We start from the raw sequence: 23,510 nt of genomic DNA, 5'->3' as shown, positions 1-23,510 counted from the left end.
AGTTCTCAAAGGCTTTTTGATTTTCATGCTTACATGGCCATACTCTTTGTGGACAATATCACCCCTATCGACAATACTGTGATGATCTTTGTCACCACAATGTCAAGGACTCATGAGTTTTTAGGAAATTGGCTGTTGCTTTTTTTTTTTTATTTTTCTTTTTAATGTTTCTTCCTTTCTCTGCATTAAATGTGTTTCTATATATTTTTTTATGTGTGTAAAAAATGATTTGTTTCCACTTCTTTTCTTGCTGTCTCGTATTTTCATTAGCATAGCTTTATATGCTAGTAGCACTTCCAGTATTCTTTATCAATCACGTTTTTATCAAATAAAAATTCCTGATTTATATTATAGCCCCTTTATATCAGGGAGTCATAGAATTCAGTATGTTCAGCAAGATCTGTAAAAAAAAAAAAAAAGATATTCTGAAGTTTTCTGTTGTTGCTTTCTCCTTCAAACAAAACTAAACAAAAACCCCCAACCTCATCCCACTTTAAAGTCTCAGAGTAATTTGTTTCTCTGTGTAAATAAAACATGAAAACCTTTGTATCATTTGAGAAGCAGAAAAATCTCTTCTCAGAAGTATGAAATCTTTATGTAAAGAAGAGTCCATTATTCCCCTAGTTATTCAAGCGGAGGATTTCCATGCAGCTTGTGGAAAGACAGGGGGGAAGAAAAATGGGCAGGTTTCCTCTCCGTGGTGCTGGGCCCTTTTTCACGATGCAAAACGAAGTTTCAGCCTTTAAAATTTCAAGCCCTGCCTAAAAATAAATGTCTGTGAATGGCTGGGCAGCTCAGACGGCTTCTCCGATGCACCGACTTGTGCCGTGGAAGCGAGTTACTTGGAGAGGTCGGAGATTTTGGTGGCACAAACTGTTCTGCTTTGGGCTCCTTGCAGCCTGTGCTGGAAGAGAGCTGGCGGTGAAATATTTAGCTCCATTTTCCCATCAGTGAATAGCTGGAAAATAACTCCGCTGACGGGGGCTGGTGATTGTTTACATCTGACTGCAATCTTTGGTGAATCATCTTTCATAAGTGCTGTGGGGAAAAAATTATTTATTTTTTCTGTCATCTGAGCTGCAGCTGGAAATACCTCAGCTGGAAAAAAACTTTTCTTGTGCTAGAACTGACTTCATCATGTTTTGTTCCGCTGCCTTGTTTCAACTTTTCCCATTGTAATGCTGGATTTAGCAGGTTCCCATCTACACCGGTGTCTCCTGTTATCATTGCATCCAAGACCGGTTGCATGCCATGATGGGTAGGCTTTGGGGGGGGTCCATCGAAGCATCCTCCCCCAGCTCCTTCTCCCTTTTTTCCTTGAAAAACGACTAAAGGTCTCAGGCTCATCCGAATGCAGAAACGTTTCTCTCGCTCTTTTATCTCAAATTTCTTCTCAAGACAGGAAAACCACTTCTGCCTGGCTCTGAATAATAACGGAGAGCACGGAGAGCCTCGCTGATATCAAAGCGTTCGGGGTGTAAGCACAGCTCAGTGTGAATAAGGCTATCATAATTCATCCCCCCGACATCAGATGCTTTACTGTAATTTTTAATTCTTTATATAGCCACATGGGCCTAATCTGTACCTTCAAAAGCAACGAGGAGCTTGCCCTTGGCTTCAGGGCGAGGAGGTGCCCAGGCATTCCTACACGGGCTGTTTGAAACTCAGCTCTAGAGGTCTTAATTTTTCTATTTTTTTAAATAGTTTCTTGCTGCTTCTGTGTGTTAGAGGACTATTCCCTCTGGTGCCAAACTTAATGCAGGGGAATGTAATAAACTAAAAGCAAATTAACTGTGTTATTCCAAATTCTCTGAGCTCGCACAATCAGTCTTGTAATTTTCAAAGGACGCAGTAGAAAACTTGCAAGACTAATAATCATAATTATTATGAATAATGAATCCTGAGATTATTACACAATAAAAACACGCCCTCCCATGCTGTGTCTTACTGTTCAATTATTTAAAGCTCCCTGACAATTATAAACTCCCTTTAAGTCTGTCTCCTTGTATGATGAGGAGCTGTAACCCCAGCCACAGCAGCTTTTTTATCATTTCAGTTCAAAATAAAACTGCATTTAATATTTCAAAAAGATTTTTTTCTTTAGTCCTCCCTTTTTTTTTTTTTCTTTTTTTTTCTAAGAAATACTGTGGTTTCTTTCTTTCTTTTTTTTTCTTTTTTTTTTTTTTTTTTTTTTTGCAAGAGTTATCAAGGAGAAAAAGCAAGCAACATTTCAAACCGAAGTGCTGTGATTATGTTCTCCCAGGAACAGAGCTGGGGGAAGAGGATTGTGTCGCCTTCTTAAAAAAAAAAAATTAACTGTACCAGAAAACTGAATTATATATTAATATTTGTCAATTTGATAAGAATTCTGTTGATTCAGCTTAGAGCACCAAGCGGCAAACTTCTCTAACTCAGCCGTGGTAGAGCTGCTCAGCTTCCCAGCATTTGTCAACCCTGTCCAGGCATTGCAGGTAAAACAGCGTTTTCTTCAATTTTCCCAATTTCCCCATTTTTTTATTTTTATTTTTTTGAGAGCAGGGGGTGCAGCAAGAACAAATTTCTTGCAGAAATTTTTTTCTGCAACAATTCATAACTTTAACCCAAAGAATTTCCTCTGGATGCCCCGTGTGGCTATTCAGTAGAATTATTTCCAGATCAAATCTTAGCTCCCGTGTAAAGCAAATAGCTTCAAAATGATTTTTTTTCCCCTGTACCGAGTAAAATATTTCTCCCGTTCGATCCCCCGTATCCTTCCCCTCACCAAATGCTGGTGGGTGGTTCTCTGCTGAGAAATTGCGACCTAATAGGTAAGGAGAAGGTTGGAAATTACAGGTGATTGAAGAGGGAATTAGAATGGTAGAAAGCCAGCAATTTTTAAGATGCTACTGTAACTACCACCATTATGTCTAATTCTTTTTAAGTCTATGGCAAAGTAGATAATGTTAACAAAACTATTAGTATCACTGCACACGGCTATAAATATCCTGTTGTCTCAGAGTAACCGCTCTTCTAGCAGGGCACGGTGAGTTTCATTAATGTACAGATTAGTTCTGCTGCTTGCTTGCTTTTATCTATAAATTCAATATTATAGAGAAAACGTATCTGAAGAAATGTGTGTGTGGTTGGTTTTTTTTTCAGTGCTTTCTGCTGTGATAATAGTCTCGGAATTAGTATTCAACCCATCCGATTGCTGCTTTTCCGCCTGGCTTAGGTGGGGAGCTGGTTTTTAGGAAGGACACAACCCTGCCATCTCCGGCTTTGATTCCTGTGATCTGCCACCGAGCTTTCTAATGGGTTTATTAGAGGTTGTAGGTACGAATTCTCTGGCTGGGAATCCTCTTAATTACTAATTTTCTTTGGAGCAATTGCTCTGGGGACGATGTAGCTGATGAAGCCTGCTTTCCTACAGACTTGCATCCTTCAGGTTCATGCCTTGGACCTGCAGTAATCCCCACTGGGGTCCTTTCCTGACCCCTCATCCCCTAAATTTCATGCCCCACCATGAAGAAATGCAGTAATAGCCATCAATTGTCTGCCCCCAGAGCAGAAGCAGCTACGTGAGTACATTTTGGGTACTTGATGCAAGGCTGACGTTGGCCAAACCCGTACATAAGGCAGAATAGAGTCACTGAATTCCCTTTGAAGCCTGGGACACCACATCCAGGCATCGACTTTGATTAAATCCTTGATATTTCATTTTTTTGAGCTCCATAATCTTGTGTGGATTTCGGTTAGAATTGGCCACAAGATGACGGATGCCACAGAGGCTTTAAAGGACGGGCAGATAGCATGGCCATTGTTTTCTTTCCTTAAAAATATAAAATGGTAAAAACTGCCATGGAAGATGGTCTCGCACAGGCTTTGATCTAGGACTGAAAACCTTGGTTTCAGGAGTATGGGAATTGCTCCTAAAGCCCTAAATCGATAGATAAATTGAGTTCAGTCCGTACTCAGGACCAGTTAGGGTCAGTGTTCATCTCTGCAGTGTAGGAGCCACTGCAAGTTCACTTCTCAAGGCTGATGGACCGCGGAAGGCAGATGACAAGAAGCCCTTTGGTGTTTTGCCTTCCTGCTATCCATCTGTCCGTTGAGTCCTGGTTGGGTCCCCTCGCCAGGACACCGACTGCTTCGGTGGCTGTTACATGCTGGAGCACAGCAGTGCTGGCACCTCTGCGGGGCTGTCCTTCTGTCCTCCTCCCTCTGCCTGTCTCCAGCTATGTACATTGATTCAGTGTGGGCTTTTGGGGAAAGAAATGCTGAATCTGGTGTCTTTTACAGAGAGGATGCTTTGGGTAAGCGTAAGCCAGGAGCAGGACTTTTTTTGTTGTTTTTCTTTTTCTTTTTTTCACATTTATAGTAAAGGTATTTTGCTATGAATAATTTCAGATGGAAATTGAATTATTTTCTGGCTCCCTCTTCCCCCCAACGCAACAGACCTCACCCTTCCCATCTCCCCCCAGCCCTGCTTATAGCTCTGGAAACCGTAGGAAATTTCTGTGCGAGGAGAAAGAGCCGGTGGCGCTTTTGGCCCTAAATCTTTGGGGTTGTGAGGCACACCGTTAGCTCTTTCGACTTGGTGTGGGCTGATCCAGATTATTTAAAATCTCGCTTTCTGCATTCCAGGAAATGTGGAGTCAGACGTTTCTCTCATCTTTGGAAATGGGCACCCATAAGCCAGGCAAAAAGGGTTTGTTACACAGCCGTTTTTCTTCTTTTTCCATCACCGCCTTGGGCTATCTGATTGAAATTCAGATGGTTTTGGTGCAGGTCAGAGCTGGCTCCCTTTCAGACAAATACTGTCTCAATGAAGACCAAAGATGAACTAACGAGTGAGTTATCTTAGTTTTTGCCTAGCCAAGAGGTGGCAGAGGCTCAGTAAAGCAAGAACAGTTGGCCAATTTTTGCAGCTCACAGAATCCCAGGCTGGTCCTGATGACCTCAGGTTTGCTAATTGCTCTGGGAATGGGCTTGTTGCCTTGAAACTGTTCCCATCGTGTACCAGCAAGGACGCTCACTTGGATTTTTTGGAGCTCGCGAGCTGCCAGCAACCACAACATGATGCCACGGTATTGCTGCTGGTAGAGGTGGGTCAATTGGGTAGACTCCTTGTGGGGTTTTTAGAGAAGTTCTTCAGAGAAGAAGCTCTTTCCTCTTGTGCTCATTACCAGAAAATACGAACTGCTACACGACCGTGTAGGCACTTAGCTTATAATTCTTCGCTTCTCAGACGAGGAGGAAAGGTGCAGAAAGTCTCGCCTCAAAAGCATCCCCATTAGCTATGCGTGGCTGCCCCCCAAATTCATGCTAGTGTCATTAGTTTTGATAAATAATCCACCGAGCAAATAAGGAAACATATGCCGCCTTCTGCTAAACCTTTGAGTAACACTGAGAGCTGAATAACGATAATAAAAATTAGGAATTATAAAAGGCTAATGTGCCTGGTGGAAGCCTGAGCTACAGAAAATGGCTAATTTATTGTATAATGTTTGAGAAAAATGAGGTTCCTAGGAATCCAAAACATAAGAACTGAAATACAGAGCAAGTACCTCGGTTAGCCAAATTAAGGGAAATGCTACAGAGAAAAATAGCGATTTTTTTTTGTTGCTTTACTTTATGTAGGATTCTTAGCTCTGAATCTCTCCTTGGAATTATTATTATTAAATCAGTTATAAAGTACCTCCTTGCCACAGAAAGAGGGACCTGTTTGGTCCCATTTTTTTTTTTTTCTGAAAACAAAGGGTTTGGCCCAAATATTGAAGGCATCAACAGATGTTTAAATCCTGCCATCAGCCTGGGCCAGGTTTCGTGAGGAGGCTCCATCCCTGGAAGAGAAGCCAGGCGTGTGCTGAAGCTTCAAGCGACTTGACATCAAAACTTGAAGTCTTGTGTCCATCCATCAGCAAAGCCTTATGGAGTGGGGTAGGTCAGTGTAATTCAGAGATCTTTCTTATAAGCTTACATAAAATTTGACTGAAGGCCTTGAAGGTCTCATTGGTCATAATGTTGGGCTTGGATGGCCACGTGCCTCTGTGAAGAAAACTTGGGCTAAAGGAGAGATTTAGAGATGGGGCTTGAAGATCGACAACTCAAAGTGTGAGTACGTTGTCTGCCTCCATGGAAAGTCTCCGAAATCAGAGTACACGAGCCTCAGATGCAGCAGCACATCATGGTCCACCAGGAGGTGCTCCATGCTCGCACTGCTTTGGGGTGCTCTAAGGAACAAAGACCAGGTGGGCAATTTTGGCTCAGATATAATTAAAGTTATACCATTTTCCTTTGAAAATGGCAAGATACTTCAAAATGGAAGATCAGAAAGCTATGCCAGAACACTTCCTAAAAAAACTTCTTTCTCAAAATGACTGAAACGTTCTTGTGCTTTCAAAGTTCTCCCCTTTTCATTTTTGGTCTTCAGCTAAAAGTATTATTCAACTTTATATTAAATTCGTGAATTGCTCAGGGCTCGGTTTTAAAGCCAGTGAAACTTTTGCCAAGATAAATAAAAAAAATAGCCGACCTTCGAGCCTCTGGCCCAGTCCTTCCTAGAAATAGCCGCTGCAGTGCTGAGTTCACTTGCAAAAATAATGAACACGCTCCTGGTCCCTTGCTGCATGTTGAGTACCGTAGATGATGGCTCCATTTATGTTTGCCGTTTAGCACCGTCGGTATTTGACCACGAAATGCCTTCCGAGTCCCTCGGCTGCCTTAAAACCCTTTGCTTTCTTTCTGCTTTTTCTGTGGGCGGCAGCTATCGTTCGGTGGCTCGGAGGCTAGATGAACTGACCAGCGGCTCCTGGGGGAGCGTTCGCGGGTGATTGAATTGCTTGCAATCAACAGCCCCCCCCCCTCGTTTTTCCCGGTGACTAATTGGTGATGACAGATGTCACCCGCACCGTGATGCCCTCACGGCACCCAGGGGGAGAGCAACAGAACAACCGAGCTGATCCCAGCCCTGGGTTTTTAAAATATTTATTATATTTGTGCACAGTGTCAGTTAGTTAATAAGATCTGTTGACTACGTAAGCAGCCATTAAGACTGATTTTTTTGAATTTTTTTTTTTTTCTTGTACATGTGAATAGCAGTTTTATAGTCTGTAAGAGGAAAGGAGTCTGTCTCCCATGGAAGAAGAGGATCCTGAGGATCTTCAGCACATCCCTATTCAATCTCATCTCATTAAAAGCTTCTGTAGCACTGAAACCTGATGTGAGTGAAATTCCGGTGGGTCTAGGATGTATGAGCAATGGGCTTGCACTGCGTGCTGTTGTTGGCTGAATTTACCCCAAAGCTTTGTAAAGGGCAGTGAAATGGGGGTTGTAAATCAGAGAGGAGTTGGTAGCATCCACCTCTAACGTCCCCAGCCCTTCAATTGCCCCCACGTAGTGTCAGGGGCACGGAGAGGCTTCCAACACGATTATAGGGTGCAACTCTTGACGTCTCCTAAGCCTCTAACTATTTTCCATTTTCAACATGCTGCTTCGAAAGTGCCGCTGGGCTGATCCTGGGAGGTGCTGAGTCAGGAGAGAGCTCCCCTTACAGCACCACCCGGCGTTGTTGACACCCGTGAACCTCGGTGATTTATAGCGAGGTTCGTAATGTCATAAAAGAGGCATAATAAAAATTAGTACCGCATGACTCGTTTCGAAGAACATCGGTACGGCACCGAGCGATAATGAAGAGCTGCGCGAGAAGCCAGAAGGGAGGAAGCTCGTATGGCAGCGAGGACAGATCTTTTAGTTGGGAAATCAGCATCACTGCAGATGGGCTGAAAATTTTGAAGCATATGCTGATGTACCCTGACGCTCCGGCATGTGCTCGGTGTCGTTGGTAAAACCCAACGCGTGTGAACAAATCCAACGGAGATGCGGGCGGTCACGTATGAGCTGGGCAAACGCGAGCTCTGCCTGCGTTTGGAGGATAGATTTATACACAGAGCCCGACGAAATGCTGCTGAATGCGATGCTTTGAAACCATGTTGCATGGTTAATCGGCTGAATGAAAACTGGAAAGGCCAAATTTTGTAGATGGTCCCCAGGAAAGGTAATAGAGGAGTTGCTTGTGCGGAAAAGAGCATTTTGTTTGGCCGTAAGTAATGAGCGACCGGTAACTTGTCCGATCTGATAGATATTTGAGACAGCAAATTATACCTCTTGCACATCTCCCTAAAGGTCATCCGATTCAACGCCTGCTTTTCTCCCGGCTGTTAGACGCAAGATCAAAATTTAATTACTTAACGGGCAGGCCAAAACATGGGGACTCATCACAGTTCGTGTTTCTCTGCTTCATCGCTTCGTGATTTAGTTGCTTAATCTGGGGTGATGAGAGCTCCCAGATCCATGTCCCAGGGCTTTCCCAGGGAACATCTTCCCGATAGAAGAGATTTAGATGGGATTTAGATGTGACAATCCATATGAAATGGCAATTTTTCCTTGCCTTCCTCTCTCAGATCCTGGTTGCTGTCCTAACCCACCGGGGGTTGCGTTGAGGTTGAGTTCATCCAGATAAATCTCCCTGGGATAAAACGGTGCAAAACTCTATCTCCTCTCATCTGCAGCTCTGGGTGCAGCCTGTTTAATTAGAAACAATTAGTGATGTGTTACCAATTTAATACAAATTCCTGTTTGGTGACTGGTGCAAAGGAAAATTAGGCAACTCATGCTCTACAGCCGCGATTGCTGGTTTTGTTTAGAGTCGTTCTATTTCTTTCCTTGATGTAAATGAATATTGATTGATTATTTTTTTTTTTTGGAGGAAGAAGAGAAATTAAGAACTGGTTTTAATCCCAGCCGTGGCTCAGGAACCGCCTCAGAGGCTTTGTCCAGAAATTGTCGTCAGTCCCTAAACTTCCCCTGCAGTGACGCGATTTAATGGCGCGGCCCCATTAAAATAAACGGGCATATTCCGTAAAGTGAAATGGGAACAATTCTATCCAAAGTGTCTGTGTTCTAAAAGATGATGACTCTCCCCAAATTGGTATCTATTACAGATCTTCTTATGTAAGCCAATTTCAGTGGAAGAACGCCTCACTTTTTCCGTTCCTAGGTGTTACATCCACAGCATCTCTGTGGTTACAGATACTCCTGCAGGGAGGTTTTTCTCAGACATAACTTACACCTTCCATAGAGAAAACCGTGAAAGATGGGTCAGATGGGTGCTGGAAAAAAAATAATAAATTCCCTCAGTGCAAGAGTGCCACAAAAGATTATATTGGCTGGGCTGTACTGAGCACCACTAGACCACAAGGACAGGTTTGGTGTTATTTGTGGCATTAAAATTCCCCGTAAATAACTTTTCCATTTAGTACTGAGGATGAAAAGAGTTTGATGTTCTTACACTTGCAATTCATGCTGTATGAATAACCGACTGAAAGTGCTAAACACAAGGAAGCTGTTGGGAGGAGACTTGAATTAGTCCAAAAGTTTATATTTTTGCATGAATAAAGCATCTTGTTGCCCTGAAATGAAGTGCTTAACATAAAACATGAAATTTCCATTTATGCTTAAATGCATTCAGCAAAAATGTCTTTTTAAATGGAAATAAATATATGTATATAAACCCTTCATATCTATATTGAAAATAGCAAACCGATGAATTGAAAAAGCTGTTAGGAAGCATGACAGATATTTTGATGTAGCCTCTTTGGCTGAACACTTCCATTGGATGTCTTGAAATGTCGTATTTTGGCACCAGGGTACGTGGCCTGTTTAAGGAAAGTGTGATTTGCAGCAGGAAGTTGAAGGTTGTAAGTGCGGTAGGTTTCTCGCTTTTCTTGAAAAAATATCGAGTTTCAAATCTTACCAACAAGCTCTAATTGACAGCGTTTTAAAAGTATGGATAGCCTATAGTGCATGTTCTTATTTTAGCATACCGCAAGTGTTAAATCAGTGGCAAGTGACTGCAAAAGTCTTGGCTTAGCTAAGGTTGCAATTAAAAAAAATTGCTAAATGGATAGCGTCATGAGAATTAACCACTTGCTGGGAGGTATAGGCAGATCCTATACATAGCTCAGCTTGCTTATCAATCTGTGTATTAATTTATGACCTGAAAAATGATTATATTTGTTAAGGCAGGGGTGTGGCAATACGGTACATGTGTAACAGGCTCTGATTTTGGATGTGAATTAAACATGAGTAATTAAAAGCATGCAAATTTTAATTGCTTTAAGAGCAGAAATGTCAAATTCACCTTAAGTAGTTCAGGACTTGGTCCTTGGGGCAGATTACCAGGATAACTTTTAGATCAAAGTCATAATTGGCAGCTGAAAAACAAGACCAACAGTTTCTGAACACACAGCCACTTTTCAACTTATTTTTCTTCTGAAACGATTGTTTTTCTCTTTTTTCTTTCAAGTTGGTAGTTTTGCAAGAGAGGCAAACAAGTCTTTTTGGTACAGAGATATAAAAACTAGGCTGAGGTCTGGGATGTAGCACTACATAAAGGTCCCAGAAGCACTTCAGTGAAATCATTTATTTATTTATTCATTCATTCATTTATTCATTCATTTATTCTTGGATTTATAGGATTTGCACCCATGTCTCTTACCAGGAGAAGCTCGTGAATAAACTCACATCACCCATTCCCACCTTTGCTTAGCAGTAATGATGTTACATCTTTTTGATACCAAATCCATTGTGGGATATGATTTCAAAGCTTTTTGCCATTCATTCATCGTCTCTTCTTGTGTATCCCCCAAAAGCTTTTGCTGGTCTCTAAAGACACCATTTTAAGGGGAGAAGGATGCTGCTGCCAGGACTTCTCCCTACCTGTATGCAGACGTGTCCATGTCTATTTAAAACCAAAAACTGTGAAAACGTGTTTTATAATTGATCTATTTTCAACACTAAAGGCTGTAAGCAAGAACCTCCATTTCTACAGTCTCTAAAAATGTTTGCTTTTTTCAAGATGTTACCAGTAGGACCCAGTGCAAGCATGCATCCTACTGGCAAAGTAACAATAAGGTCGCAAAACTCACAGCCGATTCTGGATTAAAAATAGTGGGAGATTTGGTTCATAATTTGAGATGCTTCATGTGGTTTCATAAAGGAAACACAGAAATCAGAGCCTATTGGGCTATATTCAGGCCTTCTCTGTAGGTTCTTGAGTCATTTGCACCTGTGGAAAATGAATGGGAGCAGTCTGATTTCATGCTCGCTTTGTACAGAGGTAGGTGATTGTTCACACCGCCACGAGAGCAGAGAGGGATGTACCTCATAAGGAGTTAATTCAAACCACATCGGGCTAAAATCAGCCCCTGTCAAGCTCGGATGTAGATGGTTTAAGCAGTGGTGGATTGATCTTGTGGAGTCACATGAAAGAGTGAAGGATTTCAGATATTGCTTGCTGAGATAATTCCGGGTTATATGTCTTCCTATATTGTACAATATATGTTTACTATTCACTGCTAGCAACGATAAAAGGGAAATTGCTTTTGTCAGTGATAGCTCTACAGAGTTTACTGAAAGCCAAAGTAAAAGAAGTACTTGGTGGGCTAGAAATATAGTCCAAATCTTGCTGCTTTTCCCCTCATTTTTTTCCTATTATTAAAACGGGCACCTGGCAGGTCAGCCACCACAGCATCCGTGTGCATGAGGTGGGTATGGATTCACCTCCAGATTTAAGATACTTATTACGAAGTTTTAAAGGTAGATGCCTTTTCATAGCTTGAGTAGCTTTTTAGGCTCCATCATCTCCCCGTTTTCTATGGGGGGAGCTTAGACACCCATCACGTGTAGAGTCACCGAAATGCCAAGACTTTGGGTTATTGTAGCTCAAGTTTCTGAACACCAAACCACCTTTGGTGGAAGAGACTTTGATGAAAGACTGCTGTGCTTTGCCACGAGGATGGTTCCTCGATGGAGGAATTGCATACTGGGGTGGTTTGTAGGGGAACTTGGGGGTTTCTACAAGGTCTCAGATGCCAAAATTGTTAATAACAGGGCAGTTTTCTGAATCTAAGCACAAAAATTCCACCGAAAAAGCCTTGCAGGTTTCTCTGTGTCTTTTTTTTTTTTTTTTTTTTTTTTTTTCCCCAGATCTTGCCCTTGATACTTCTCTAGAGATGTTTACCCAACACGGCTCATTAGAAGCCAATGCGCTTCCAAGACACGAGTCAACATACGGAACAGACCAGAAGCCCAAATCTCCTCGCTCTGACCGTGCAGCGAAGTAGTTGTGTCTCTTCCTCCTATAAATGTACACAGATTATACTTTAGTCTTGTGTTTGCACATTATTTAGAGCAGTGGCCCATGACTAAGGACACTAAACACAATCTCAGTGCAAATAATGGATCGCAACTTCGCAGCCAAAAGAGCTGAGGCTAGGGCTTAATACTTTCTTTCAACACCTCATTACTCTGGAAATGCCCCTGGGAAATTTCTTAATTCCCTCCGGTTTGGGATTGATCTCCATAAGTAAGGGGTAATAATATTTGTTATTAATAATAACGGTATTAATTGCTCTTAAAAAAACAATTTAGGGACAGTATAAGGAAACTCTGCGCCGGTATTTAGTGAGCGTCGTGCTTTTCACAGAAAGCTATTCTTCATGAGCTGGTTAGGTAATAAACCACCGTTAATGATCTCACAGTAGATTAATGCTACTAATAGAGTTTACAGTATCTGCATGGGTGTTGGTCCAAAATAGGCTTGTAATAATGGAAAAAAAAAATGCTTTTGCTTTGATACCAATGATGAAAATTTGGTTGGCTGGCTTTCATATGGACTTGGTGGGCAACAACCAAACCCTTAAATGCTCTGAAAGGTGCTCTTCTAAAAATGAATTCTACTGCTTGAGCCTGCAGTTTATTCATTTCTGGATTTTGCTTGTAGACAGAACGCTTTTCTATGTAAAAAATAAATCTCAATATTTCTTTCCTTCTTGCTTTATCCCACTTTGATGTGATTACCTAATGAATCGGGTGCTGAAACACCCCACTTAGTTTCTGCTTTTCCCAGACCAAAGGTTTGGAGGCTTGAGGCTTTGAGCGGCCAGTTACTGCATGTTTATGAGGTTAAATACTTGTGCTGCTCGGGGCGTACAAGACAAGAGCACTGAAATAGGAGCGAAGCAATGAATATATCAGACGCTGTGATCACACGGACAAGAAATAATTTTCAAGTATCCTGAGGAAGTAGCTGACTTGAGTTTTCCATGTTGCTGTTTGGTTGAGGATGCCGTGTCTTAAGGTGTGATTTTACTGTTAGTTTTTTTTTTTTTTCCCCCTCTTTCTTTCATCCCTTCTCATTTATTCACACTTATTCCGTGCCACCTTGGCCCTTTGTTTCGTGACACCTCAGCCGTGCCCTCCACGGCACCTCCTGCCAGCCCCACCACCTCCGTGCCACCGGCCTCTCTGACTGTGTCCTCTCCTTCCCCTCCAGCTGTCCTAAGCTCCAGTGTCCTCCCCTCTGCCCCCCGAGATGTGGTCCCTGTCTTGGTCTCCAGCCGATTTGTCCGTCTCAGCTGGCGCCCGCCCGCCGAAGCCCGAGGCAGCATCCAGGCGTACACGGTCTTCTTCTCCAGGGAAGGCATCAACAGGTAGGTGTCCTCTTGCAGCCCAGGGGACTGTCCCTCGTTGAGGACGGTCAACCATTGTCTTGCAAAAGATTCTTAACCTTGTGTTCTTCCCTCTGTCCGCGTGTGGAAACGAAACAAATCGAACCCAATGTTTTGAGGCCAGCGGTGCCTTTTGTTGCGGTCTATTTTTGTAGACGACACGTCAACGGTTATATAACAAGACTTGTTGTCTTGCTACGAGGGACTGTTTTGGATGACAGCGATGTCCATGGATCCTACCCCTCCGGCTATTACTCGGCCATCTAAAATAAAGCATTGTTAGCTCCATGTTTTACCTTTCATCTTCCCCCGAAGCCACGGGCTCAAGTGTTGTTTGCATCCCCAGCGGAGGCGAATTTGTTGAGCCCTAATCAACTCGAGAGGAGGATGCTTTTAGAGCACTGCAAGGTCTCAAAAACAGTTGGGGAGAGGACAATGAAGATTTTAACATGATTGCAAGTGCAGCAGGCCAGCCTGGGCTGTTCCGGCCACGGCTGATTGCTGCCCAGCAGATAGCTCTTTTGTTATAACGGCACTAGAGATTATTTGCTCTTTTTCCTGATTCCTCATGATATATGCTCATGTCACACTCGAACAGGTACTGCGTAGTTACTTGGGTTTTATTTTCCGTACAAAAATTATTTGATGCCTGAGAAGAACCCCGTGCTTTTCCCTTCCTGTGCAATCACTACGAAGAACTCGCTTCGAGTATCCCGTCCTTTATTTCACTGCTGGCGACTGGTACTTGTGTGTGTGTAAAGCTGAGGATCCTCAGCTGTCCCCGTATCCCTCCCAGTTTGGGTACAAAACGAGGATTCACACGGCAGAATCAATTATTTTGTACAACTGGGTCCTAATATTTCTCTATACCCATCAGTGCTGGTCGCGGTGGGATAAGACGTGTGCCGTGCAAGGGGATTCCCATTTCTTTACTTTTTTAAAAACCTTTGGGACTCGTTGGTGTGTTTGGAATTACTGAAGATGTAAAAGGAGCCCCCCCCCGGATTCCCTTGCGTTAAAAGTCATTTTCTTCCAGAATTTGTGGTGCTGCTCGAAGTACCAGCGAGTGTCTTTTTTCTTCGAAAGCTTCCGTGGAATTTTTGAGCTCTTTGACTTCTTTGTTTACATGTTATTTTTCCAAAAGAGCTGTTATTATTATTATTTTTTTTTAAAGATAAAATACAAGTGGGTTTGACATTAACCTCAGGGATGCAAAGGAATTGTCAGAGAAATTACTGCGAGTCTGGAATAAGGAGCTCACCCCGTGACGATTTGCCTGGCAGGAGGCAGCACCAGCACACGCGGTGGCTTTGGGGACAATCCAGAGAAGTTGTCCCCTGTGTTTTGAACTCCACCGTAAGGGCTCTTTGGCTCAGCCCTTTGAAAGAAGCCACTTTTGGAAGCGGTTGTGCTTATTGCTGTGCTGTAATCACCAGGGCCCTTCTGACGGGATGCTCTTTAATCTTCGTGCTCTGCCAGGCATCCGGCGGGGGATCAAATGGTTTTTCTTGCAGATAAGGATGACTGGAAAGAGCACTTAAAGGTAAAAGGCAGGGTTCTGAGGAAAGGATAAAACAAACCTGAAATCTATTAGGAAATAAACAGCCAACCAATACCTCTGCACTCAGGAAAGTTGCTGGGTTGAGAAAAAGTTCAGATTAAAAAGTGATATACTCCGTGCCACTTGCTGGTAATAGCAGACTACTGACAAAAAAGGAACAAATATTTTTCCATGTATAGGATCTGTTAGCAGATACATAACCGAAGCACACGTTTTATTGTTCTTCTTTTCTGTTTAAATATGGTATTAGAATATAATGCATGAATTTCAATGGATACAGCTCTGCAAGGTACAGGCATAGACGTAGCATAAAAATCCATCCTGCCCTGATGGAGAGCAGTTTTGGGAGAGAAAGGAGCTCTTTTACCTTTCACTTGACATTATAAGCTCCCCGAAAACAAACTCTTTCATACCCAAGTAAGAAGGTTGATTGAAAGATTAAAAATGCTTGTCAAGTTCTGCAATGGAAGAGGTAAATCTCTGCCTTCTTGCTGTGTTTCCCATTGCACTGCCCAGACGGTGAGCTCTTGGGAGTGGTGCTGCCCTCATCTCATCCACCCATACTGAACTTCAAATTACGTTTTTTGTTGCTAGAGGTCATCTTCAGGTGGAAAACACCGAAATTATATATATAATTATATATTAAATATATTCATCTATAAAATTCCTCAAAACCAACAGCGTTTGCATCTGGATGTGGCCACCAGTTAATTACAAAACGACTTCGGAGTTGCAACTTTTCCTTGAGAACATTTGCAAAATCGGCCTGATCCAATATTTCGTTTTGAATTTTGGTCTCTTTTTGTTGTTCGGACTCACTCTCAGCCTGATTGTTTGTTTGTTTGCTCTTCTCATCCGTCTTCGTTGCTTTGCTTCTGTACCGAGTGAGCATTGATTCACACGGGCATTTGATATTTGTGTGTGTTAGTCATCACAAGGAAAGAGGCATTGTTTATTTTTGATCTTGTAGCCACAGAACAAAAAATAACCCCTCGCATGTAATCTCAAGCCATATTTAATTGCCTGTCCGGAGTATTGAATGAATTCTGCCACCTCGGTGAGAATTTACGTGCTATATTTAAAATTAAAAATTAAAGCTTTAAATTAAAAAATGATTGATAAGAGAGAAATATTTATACAATAATATATTTATACAATAATATATTCCTGTTTGACATTTTAGAGGAGACACAAAGCCCCAAAATAGTGTACGGTGTTTTATTGCAACCTTGGAAATGGCGAATTGGTTTAAATAATGGGTTCTGATTTGTAGCCATCCTTCTTTAACCGAATGTTTGCAAACATAACTGAATAAATAAAATGAATGAACTGGGATGCCTTGATCCTAACAGAAAAGGAGGAGGAAAATACAGAACTGGGATGCCTTGATCCTAACAGAAAAGGAGGAGGAAATCAACGGTATTCCAACATAACACGAATTCCTTCGATGAAGGGCTCTTGCAAGATTGGGAGCTGCTTTGTTTCCAGTTGAACGTTCACTACAATTTGTTTTCAACACCAAATTAATGAATGCACAGGTAGGCACGAGCAGCCAACGGAGCTCCCCAACTCGCTGCCTGCACGGCGCAGAGCGAAGAAATGAATCAAGGGACCGCTTAATTGAATGCAAAAACTTCTATTTGATTAGAGCCTATCTTTAGAATTCAGCTTAAGGTCTAAAATACCAGTCCCAGATGAACTGTTTACATTAGTTCGGAGGTTTGCTTGTTATAATCAAGGACTTCATGTTATTTCCTGGGAAAACGATAGTAGGGGATGAAAAAAAAAAGAGCTCAAGGTGGTGGAAGTCCACCCGTTTTAAAATTAATAGTATTCATTTCACAGCGAGGAGCATTAACATGACTTGTCTTACTCGAGGTAACTAATTAGGTGTTTGAAACATTATAAAAGCATTTGTTACACACCTAGGAGATATATGGGGACTGTAATTATCTTTTTTTACATGCTGATACTGTAATGTAACATGATCCTCAGTCACTGGAAATTACATGTCGAGGCCTCCATTTTACAAGGACATGAATGACTTTAGTCAAGGGCTTTTATTTTTAGCCCGTAATTTATGGCCAAGACTTGAAAAAGAGAACCCGAAGTATAAAGGTGCCTGGCTCGAGGACGTTTGTGCTTTTTAGGAAATTCCTGCACTGCCCCAACGTCTTGGTCTCAGCCCTGGGGTTTTTGCTTGGTTATTTTTTCGGTCCCTACTCAGGCGGATTGGGAACATTCACTTTTTTATTGCAGTCCTTATTCGTTTGAAGTTACAGGATCTTGACATACAGAAATGAAGCAAGGGAAATTAAAATGTTTGCATTTTGAGGGAATAACACGAGGCAGCCTCAGAGCACTGATCTGGGGTAGGAAAGCAGCCAGATGAGCGTGGCTCTCAATTTCTCTTGTTGTGCTTGGAAAATGCTCTTGTTTCAGCTAGAAAACCAAAATTATGGGAAATAAAACATGTAAAGGTTTAATTTGCTCAGTGCTCTCCTGAGGTGCATGGAGAGAAAGCACTTGCTGGCTAGGAACAGGGAAACTTGTGGGGTTTTTCACCTGAAGGCTGCTCCCCAGAGCTTCTACTTTTCATTGCTGCTCCCAAACTGGAACACATCAGATTACCTAGGCACAGACCTGAGCTAATTAGAATTGGACTCGAGCTAATTAGCCTTGGAAACGATGGGTGAATGCTGTGAGATGGAGTGGGCGATGGAGACCTCCAACTACTGCCCGCCTGAACGCTATTTCCAGCAGGAGCAGCCGAGCTTCACGTGGACTCGTGTTTATCTAGGGGTGGCGTGGCCTGTCACCGGTGGGATTTGGGACCGTCACCAACAGAAGATGAGCACTGAAGCTGCTGAGATTGCCCGTGGAGATGCATCCATCATCAGAGGCTAATTACAAAGTGCTTGCTTTGATGTCTCCGAAGGGCTGAGGCCGGTTTGTGATGCACCAAGGGTAGCTCTGAGAAGAGGAACGGCAGCCCCGGGTCTCCTCAGATACAAATCCAGATACAAAACGGGCTTTGTCAGAGTTTTCTCATCGTAACACTTCACACCTACATCCCAAAGTGCACAGGATCAGAGTTTGGTGCTGGCTCAGCACCCTCAGCCTAAATAAAACGCAGGTTTGGCTGAGCTCAGGAATGCTCCGTGGTGATGTGGGTGCCGATTCCACTGTATTTTGCACTTATTTTTATTTTTTTACTAAGGTAATGTAAAAGACTTACCAAATCAATGCTATAAACCATACAATTTTCCAGAATTTCATATACCACAGATGCCACTGTCACAGAGAAGTATTCAGGAACGCCATCCTTAGGAAATCAGCCACATTTTTACCCGCTTCCCTTTGCAGATTGTTTTTCCATCAATATTACTTTGCTGTTTTATTAAAAAAGGCAAAGGACCAACGTGCTATATGACTTCTGAAGTGCTAAAATACAAGCCTTTTGTAGCGCTTGCCACATTCCCAGTAGGCACCATTACTCGAATTAGGTTTTTGAAAGCAGAAATCAAAAAGAAACCTTACAGACGAACAAGCTCTGAACCGAAATTTGATAAGTAATCACACCTTGCAAGCTACCGGCTGCAGAAAGAAGTACCCAAAATGCATTTTCAAGTTGTTTTTGTTGTCGTTGCAGGGAACGGGCGGTCAACACGTCGCAGTCCGGGACTCTCCAGCTCACCGTGGGCAACCTGCGACCGGAGGAGACCTACACCTTCCGCGTGGTGGCCTTCAACGAGTGGGGACCCGGCGAGAGCTCGCAGCCCGTCAAGGTGGCCACGCAGCCCGAGTGTGAGTGGGGTCGGGGTCGGGGCCACAATTCTGCCTCGGTGTCACACGTCCCATCTACTGTCACAGTTTTGGGTCACAGCTTTGATGCTCACACGTCCCATCGTCTGTCACGTCACGGCGTAAAAGATGCTGAAACGTAGGCTTTGGTATTTATAGTTAAAAACGAGTATTTTCCATTAGTTAACATTCACCTCTAAGCATGTTTTATTAATTTTTGGAGTATTTGGAAACTTTCAGTTCTGCCTTTTCACATTCTGCATGTCTCATCTGTAAATATTTCCTGGTCTCCAGAAAGAAGAGGAATTTATTGAGTTTATCCTACGGCAGTTTTTCTCCCTTGGAAGGTCCAAGAAGGGCTGTTGCAGAGAAAGCAATGTGACTTTAGCCCCTCCACAGCAAAATTCGTTGTTTAGAGGAGTTATTCATAAAAATGGTGTTGATAACCAGTTCTTAGTATCTGGGGACCAGAGCATCTCCCATTCAAACAGAGATGGGTGCAGGAACCACTTCAGCTCCTGCTCTGAGATTGCTCTGCTGTTTGTTGCATTTCTTTCCAATTATGCAATTGCTGTGTGCAAACATAACCAGAGTTGTATTTCAGCCCTTTTTAGGCAAATAACGCTTGAAAGTCAGTTTAGGAATCTGAGTTTTTAGAAAGTAATAAGCAAATTTTAAGCAAATAAGCATCAGCATCGTTTAACTATCAGCAATTTCTCTCTGTTAAAACACGTGCAAACGCACGCACACACGATCCTGTAAATGTTTGCATTGCGCATACGTATATTTACAGAAGGAAAATAAGATTTCACTGGGGAAATCTTGCTCTTTGCAAAGCCCAGGTGAAAAGCAGGCACCGCTTCCCCCTGCTGTTACTGACTGATGCTGCCACAGCCCGGCGTTACCCGCTCTGTTTAACACCAAGCTTAGACATATGGAATATCTTTTCCTATTTAATAACTTCAAGATTCCTCTAAAGTGTCAAGTTAGAGCGTGGAGGAAATATTGCTTTCCATTTTTCCGTTCGCTTTTCACCGGCGACCAAATTATCTTATCATTTTTGAAACAACTCTCTCTGGTCCTGGGAGGCAGTCAGCCTCGGTGTGGCTGTCTTTTCGAACACGCTGTAACTATTGTACAATAAATTACATGGCTGCCCCGAAATTGAATTTCCACATTATTTGAAAATATCCGAAGTATTATGCAATCCGGCATTGTTAAAGAAGAAAAAAGCTGATGAAAAAGGACATCTGAAATTCATGTCTGTCAGTGCCTGTTTCTAAAAGTGCATACATTTGCTCGGTAATCAGTTTAAAAGATCAACGGAACAAGTCCCAGCTTTTTGAAATAATCATCCACAATATACGTGCTGGATTTATATGAAGGTTTTTGTCCCCAGATTAAACCTTTTTTTTCCCCTTTTTCCTTTTTTTTTGTTGTAAACTGCAACCCCTTTTTCCTTGCCTTTATGGCATATAATTTCACTACAGTATTATCGGCCCGGATTTAAATCCCTGCCTGCTTAAGCCATGTCTAATCTTTTCATACCACATGTGGAGACTTTGTGAGTTATTATTTTGCCTCCTCAAGATGCTGTTAAAGCAGCTTGGAAGTCGAGAATAAAGAAAGGCATCTATTCTTGCACGGGGGATTGAAAATGTCCATCGGAGGTTTGAAAGGGGTTCCCCGCTGCGGGACCAGCTCACGGCTTTTCACATCCCTTAGGAATTAAAGGCGGCTTCCTAATAAATCTGCGTCTCCGTGATGTGTGTGTTAGCTGCTGGAAGAGAAGATGAATAGGGAGGCACGTTGGTGTGCCCCAAAGAAACGCGGAGGCATCGCTGCGGCCTTATCATCGCCGTCCCAGGGAAATCAATTTAGCGCGCGCTGACATCTCAACTTCTACCCGGGCAGCTTCGTGAAGGAAAATTAATAACGGCATCTTTTTGAGGAATAACTCCTGATTTCTGAGGTTTGCTCATACCTACTTGCAGAAGCCCACCTGTACATCTGCCACCTCCTGTGGGAGCAGATCTCAGCCCCCCGTGGTTGCCCCTGGAGGTGAGCCCCCACCTTCTTGTCCTCTGCGTAGAGCAGCCACTTGGCCAAAGATTAAACCTTTTCCTCCCCTTTTTTCACGGAAACCCTCAGTTAGGAGGCCATTTATCTGCGTGGGGCAGCATTAAATGCTCCTGGGCTCTCCCTCTCCATTTGGGTGAAGGTTTCTGGTCCCAAACCAACGTGGTTTTGTGGCCAGAAACCGGGCTCGATGCATTTGTAGACCTCCACTTGGGATTCACCTGCCCATCTTGAAGCCAAGAGGAAGAGGGACTACGATCAGCAGTTGTCCTAGGGTTATTTGGGAGTGATAACTGCAGGCTCTGGGGAAAGTCAGGTTTTAGGTTCACAACGGGAGAGGGTATCACCATCGGTCACTCAGTGATGAAAATTAATGTTTAGACTGGATATCTGTGTCTTTACATGGCCAACCAGTACTTTGTTTAAACCGATATTTAAACTTTTAGCTGACTTGGAGCAGGTGGGCATCCACGTGTTGGGCTCAGACGGATTCGTGGATGGACTTGAATATTACTAAGGGGAGGCAAACACCGAGGGTAGAGTTCGGAAGCTCTTAGAGTTCATCAATGTCTTTCCGAGTTACTTCACTCGGCATCCAGATTTCCAGAGAAGCTGACACTAATGACTTTTAATTCCCATTGGGGGTTGGTGCACGCAACCTCAGAAATCAGTCCCTTTGGCAGAAGAGCTTGTCATTTTTTGTGATTATGATGGGGAAGATAAATGTATTATTTAATCCCTGGCTGGCTGCACCTAAGTTTTTTGTCTCAAAAGACAAAACCTGCCATCGATACCACATTAAAGCAATTGCACCAGAAGCTACTCAAGTTGGTTTTCTTCTTCTCACTCCAAGTTTCGCAGCGGAGAACAATACCCAAATATCCTTCGAAGGCATTAGTTGCACAGGAAACGTTGAAAGGACACCAACAAAATTCCAGTCGCAGTCTCTTGTAACGTGCGTTTGTCAGAGAAATGTCAAAACCGCGTAGCAAATTAAAAGATCATTAACATGAACGCAATGAGATTTGACATGAAAAGCAAGGGAAGGCAGCGTTGTCTCTAAAGTGCACGCGGATGACGATTTTATCAGGCACAATCGGTTCCATATATGTTGACCCACACAAATTAAGTTTGCATGTGCTGGAGTAATTGAATTTTCTGATGTCTTGCATCAGACCCATCCATTTTTGATACCTCTCGGGTCCCCAAATAGGGCCGGACCCTGCTGCTGTTGGGTGTTGAGTGTTTCAGAGGGTGCTAGAGCCATGTCAACTGGTTTTGGGCATCAATTTGTCATGATGCTGATAATATTGTCGCTCTAAATGATGCTAAATCATTTCATGCTAGTCAACAGCAGTTGGTTTGTTCAGACCTTGGTGTACTGATGAAATAAAAAATGAATAATTTTTATAAGCCCTGCAGCTAGTCCCATTTAACGAGGGAGCCCTTGGGCTCCGTCGGGAGCCTCCAGCCCACACTGGCTGTCACGGTGATGAACGGAGGACAAGAGGCTCCTGCTCCCCATCCATCAGCTCCCAACAACACCACATTTATTACTGGAAAGGAAAAACTCGTCTCTGTCCGAGGCGGCGTCCTCACCCTGCCAAATTTCAGGTGTCCACAACAGAGCCCCGAATAACGAATGGCCAACGACGAATGGCCCCTTGAGGTTTGGACAGCATCACCGCCACGAGACACGGGAGATGTTTATCAGCGTGTGAAAGGGTCAGGGCAGGCAACAAAAAAAAAAAGCCAGCATCTCCGGTGGGTTGCTTCGGCAGGGAATTTTTCTCCTCGTTGGATGAAAGGGGGAAGCAGCGCTGAAAAATGTGTTGTGCGGAGTCATTAATATCCCCCTCATTTGTGTGTATCCTTCCGTAATGGCTCCGTAAAATGCACCCCGGGGTAACTTTACGCCGTTCTTACATGGCTCTTTAATTTTATGAGTAATTTACGGGGAGGGCTGGGGAAAGGGGGGGAGAGGTTTTTGATTGCTTGAAATTTTAATGGAACGTGTCTTCCTTGCTAAACGTTGGGCAGGCATGAAGGAGAAGATGGTGGCGTCTGTTTTTCTGTCTCTTTGACTCATGTGTCTAGCTTTCCATCCACTTATTTCTCCCAAGGCCTTTAAATCTTTTATTTTTTTTCCTTTTTTTTTTTTCTTTTTTTTTTTTTTTTTTCCTGGGAGTGAAGCTTGGCTTCTGGCTGCAGTTCCTGAATTTGAAACCACTTTTGCAATTAGAGCTCATTCTGGCCGTTGTTTTTATTTGCTGCTCGTTTTTCCCCCTAGTAAGCACCACAGGCAGGGAACGTGTTTGAAATAGGTTTCTTTTTACTCGCGGGGGGTCAGACAGCTCCGGGTCTTTGCTCTAGGTACGTGCTTCGCTTTGCAGCTCTGGTCTCGCTCTAGCCTGGCCCTTAGGACACTTGGTTTGTCCCCAGCGCTGGTCCAGGTAACACCTCCGACCTTCCTGCTGGCCTCAGTGCTGCCTCGGGCGCTGGAAAATACACGCTCG

At 43.1% G+C, this 23,510-nt stretch overlaps 1 protein-coding gene across 2 annotated transcripts in view; it reads left to right on the top strand.

The window, feature by feature from the left end:
- Positions 1-23,510, top strand: part of DCC (DCC netrin 1 receptor) — a 350,318-nt gene that overhangs the window by 212,317 nt on the left and 114,491 nt on the right. For both annotated transcript variants that reach the window (XM_072031260.1, XM_027446519.3), the window contains 2 exons: positions 13,376-13,532; positions 18,764-18,918. In XM_072031260.1, coding sequence (XP_071887361.1) covers positions 13,376-13,532; positions 18,764-18,918 — 312 coding nt within the window. The remainder of the gene's footprint in view (positions 1-13,375; positions 13,533-18,763; positions 18,919-23,510) is intronic.

Source organism: Anas platyrhynchos, chromosome Z (genome assembly GCF_047663525.1).
Source record: "Anas platyrhynchos isolate ZD024472 breed Pekin duck chromosome Z, IASCAAS_PekinDuck_T2T, whole genome shotgun sequence".
In the NCBI taxonomy this organism is placed as follows: domain Eukaryota; kingdom Metazoa; phylum Chordata; class Aves; order Anseriformes; family Anatidae; genus Anas; species Anas platyrhynchos.
The sequence above is the reverse complement of the archived record's forward strand: the minus strand, read 5'-3'. Positions and strand labels throughout refer to the sequence as shown.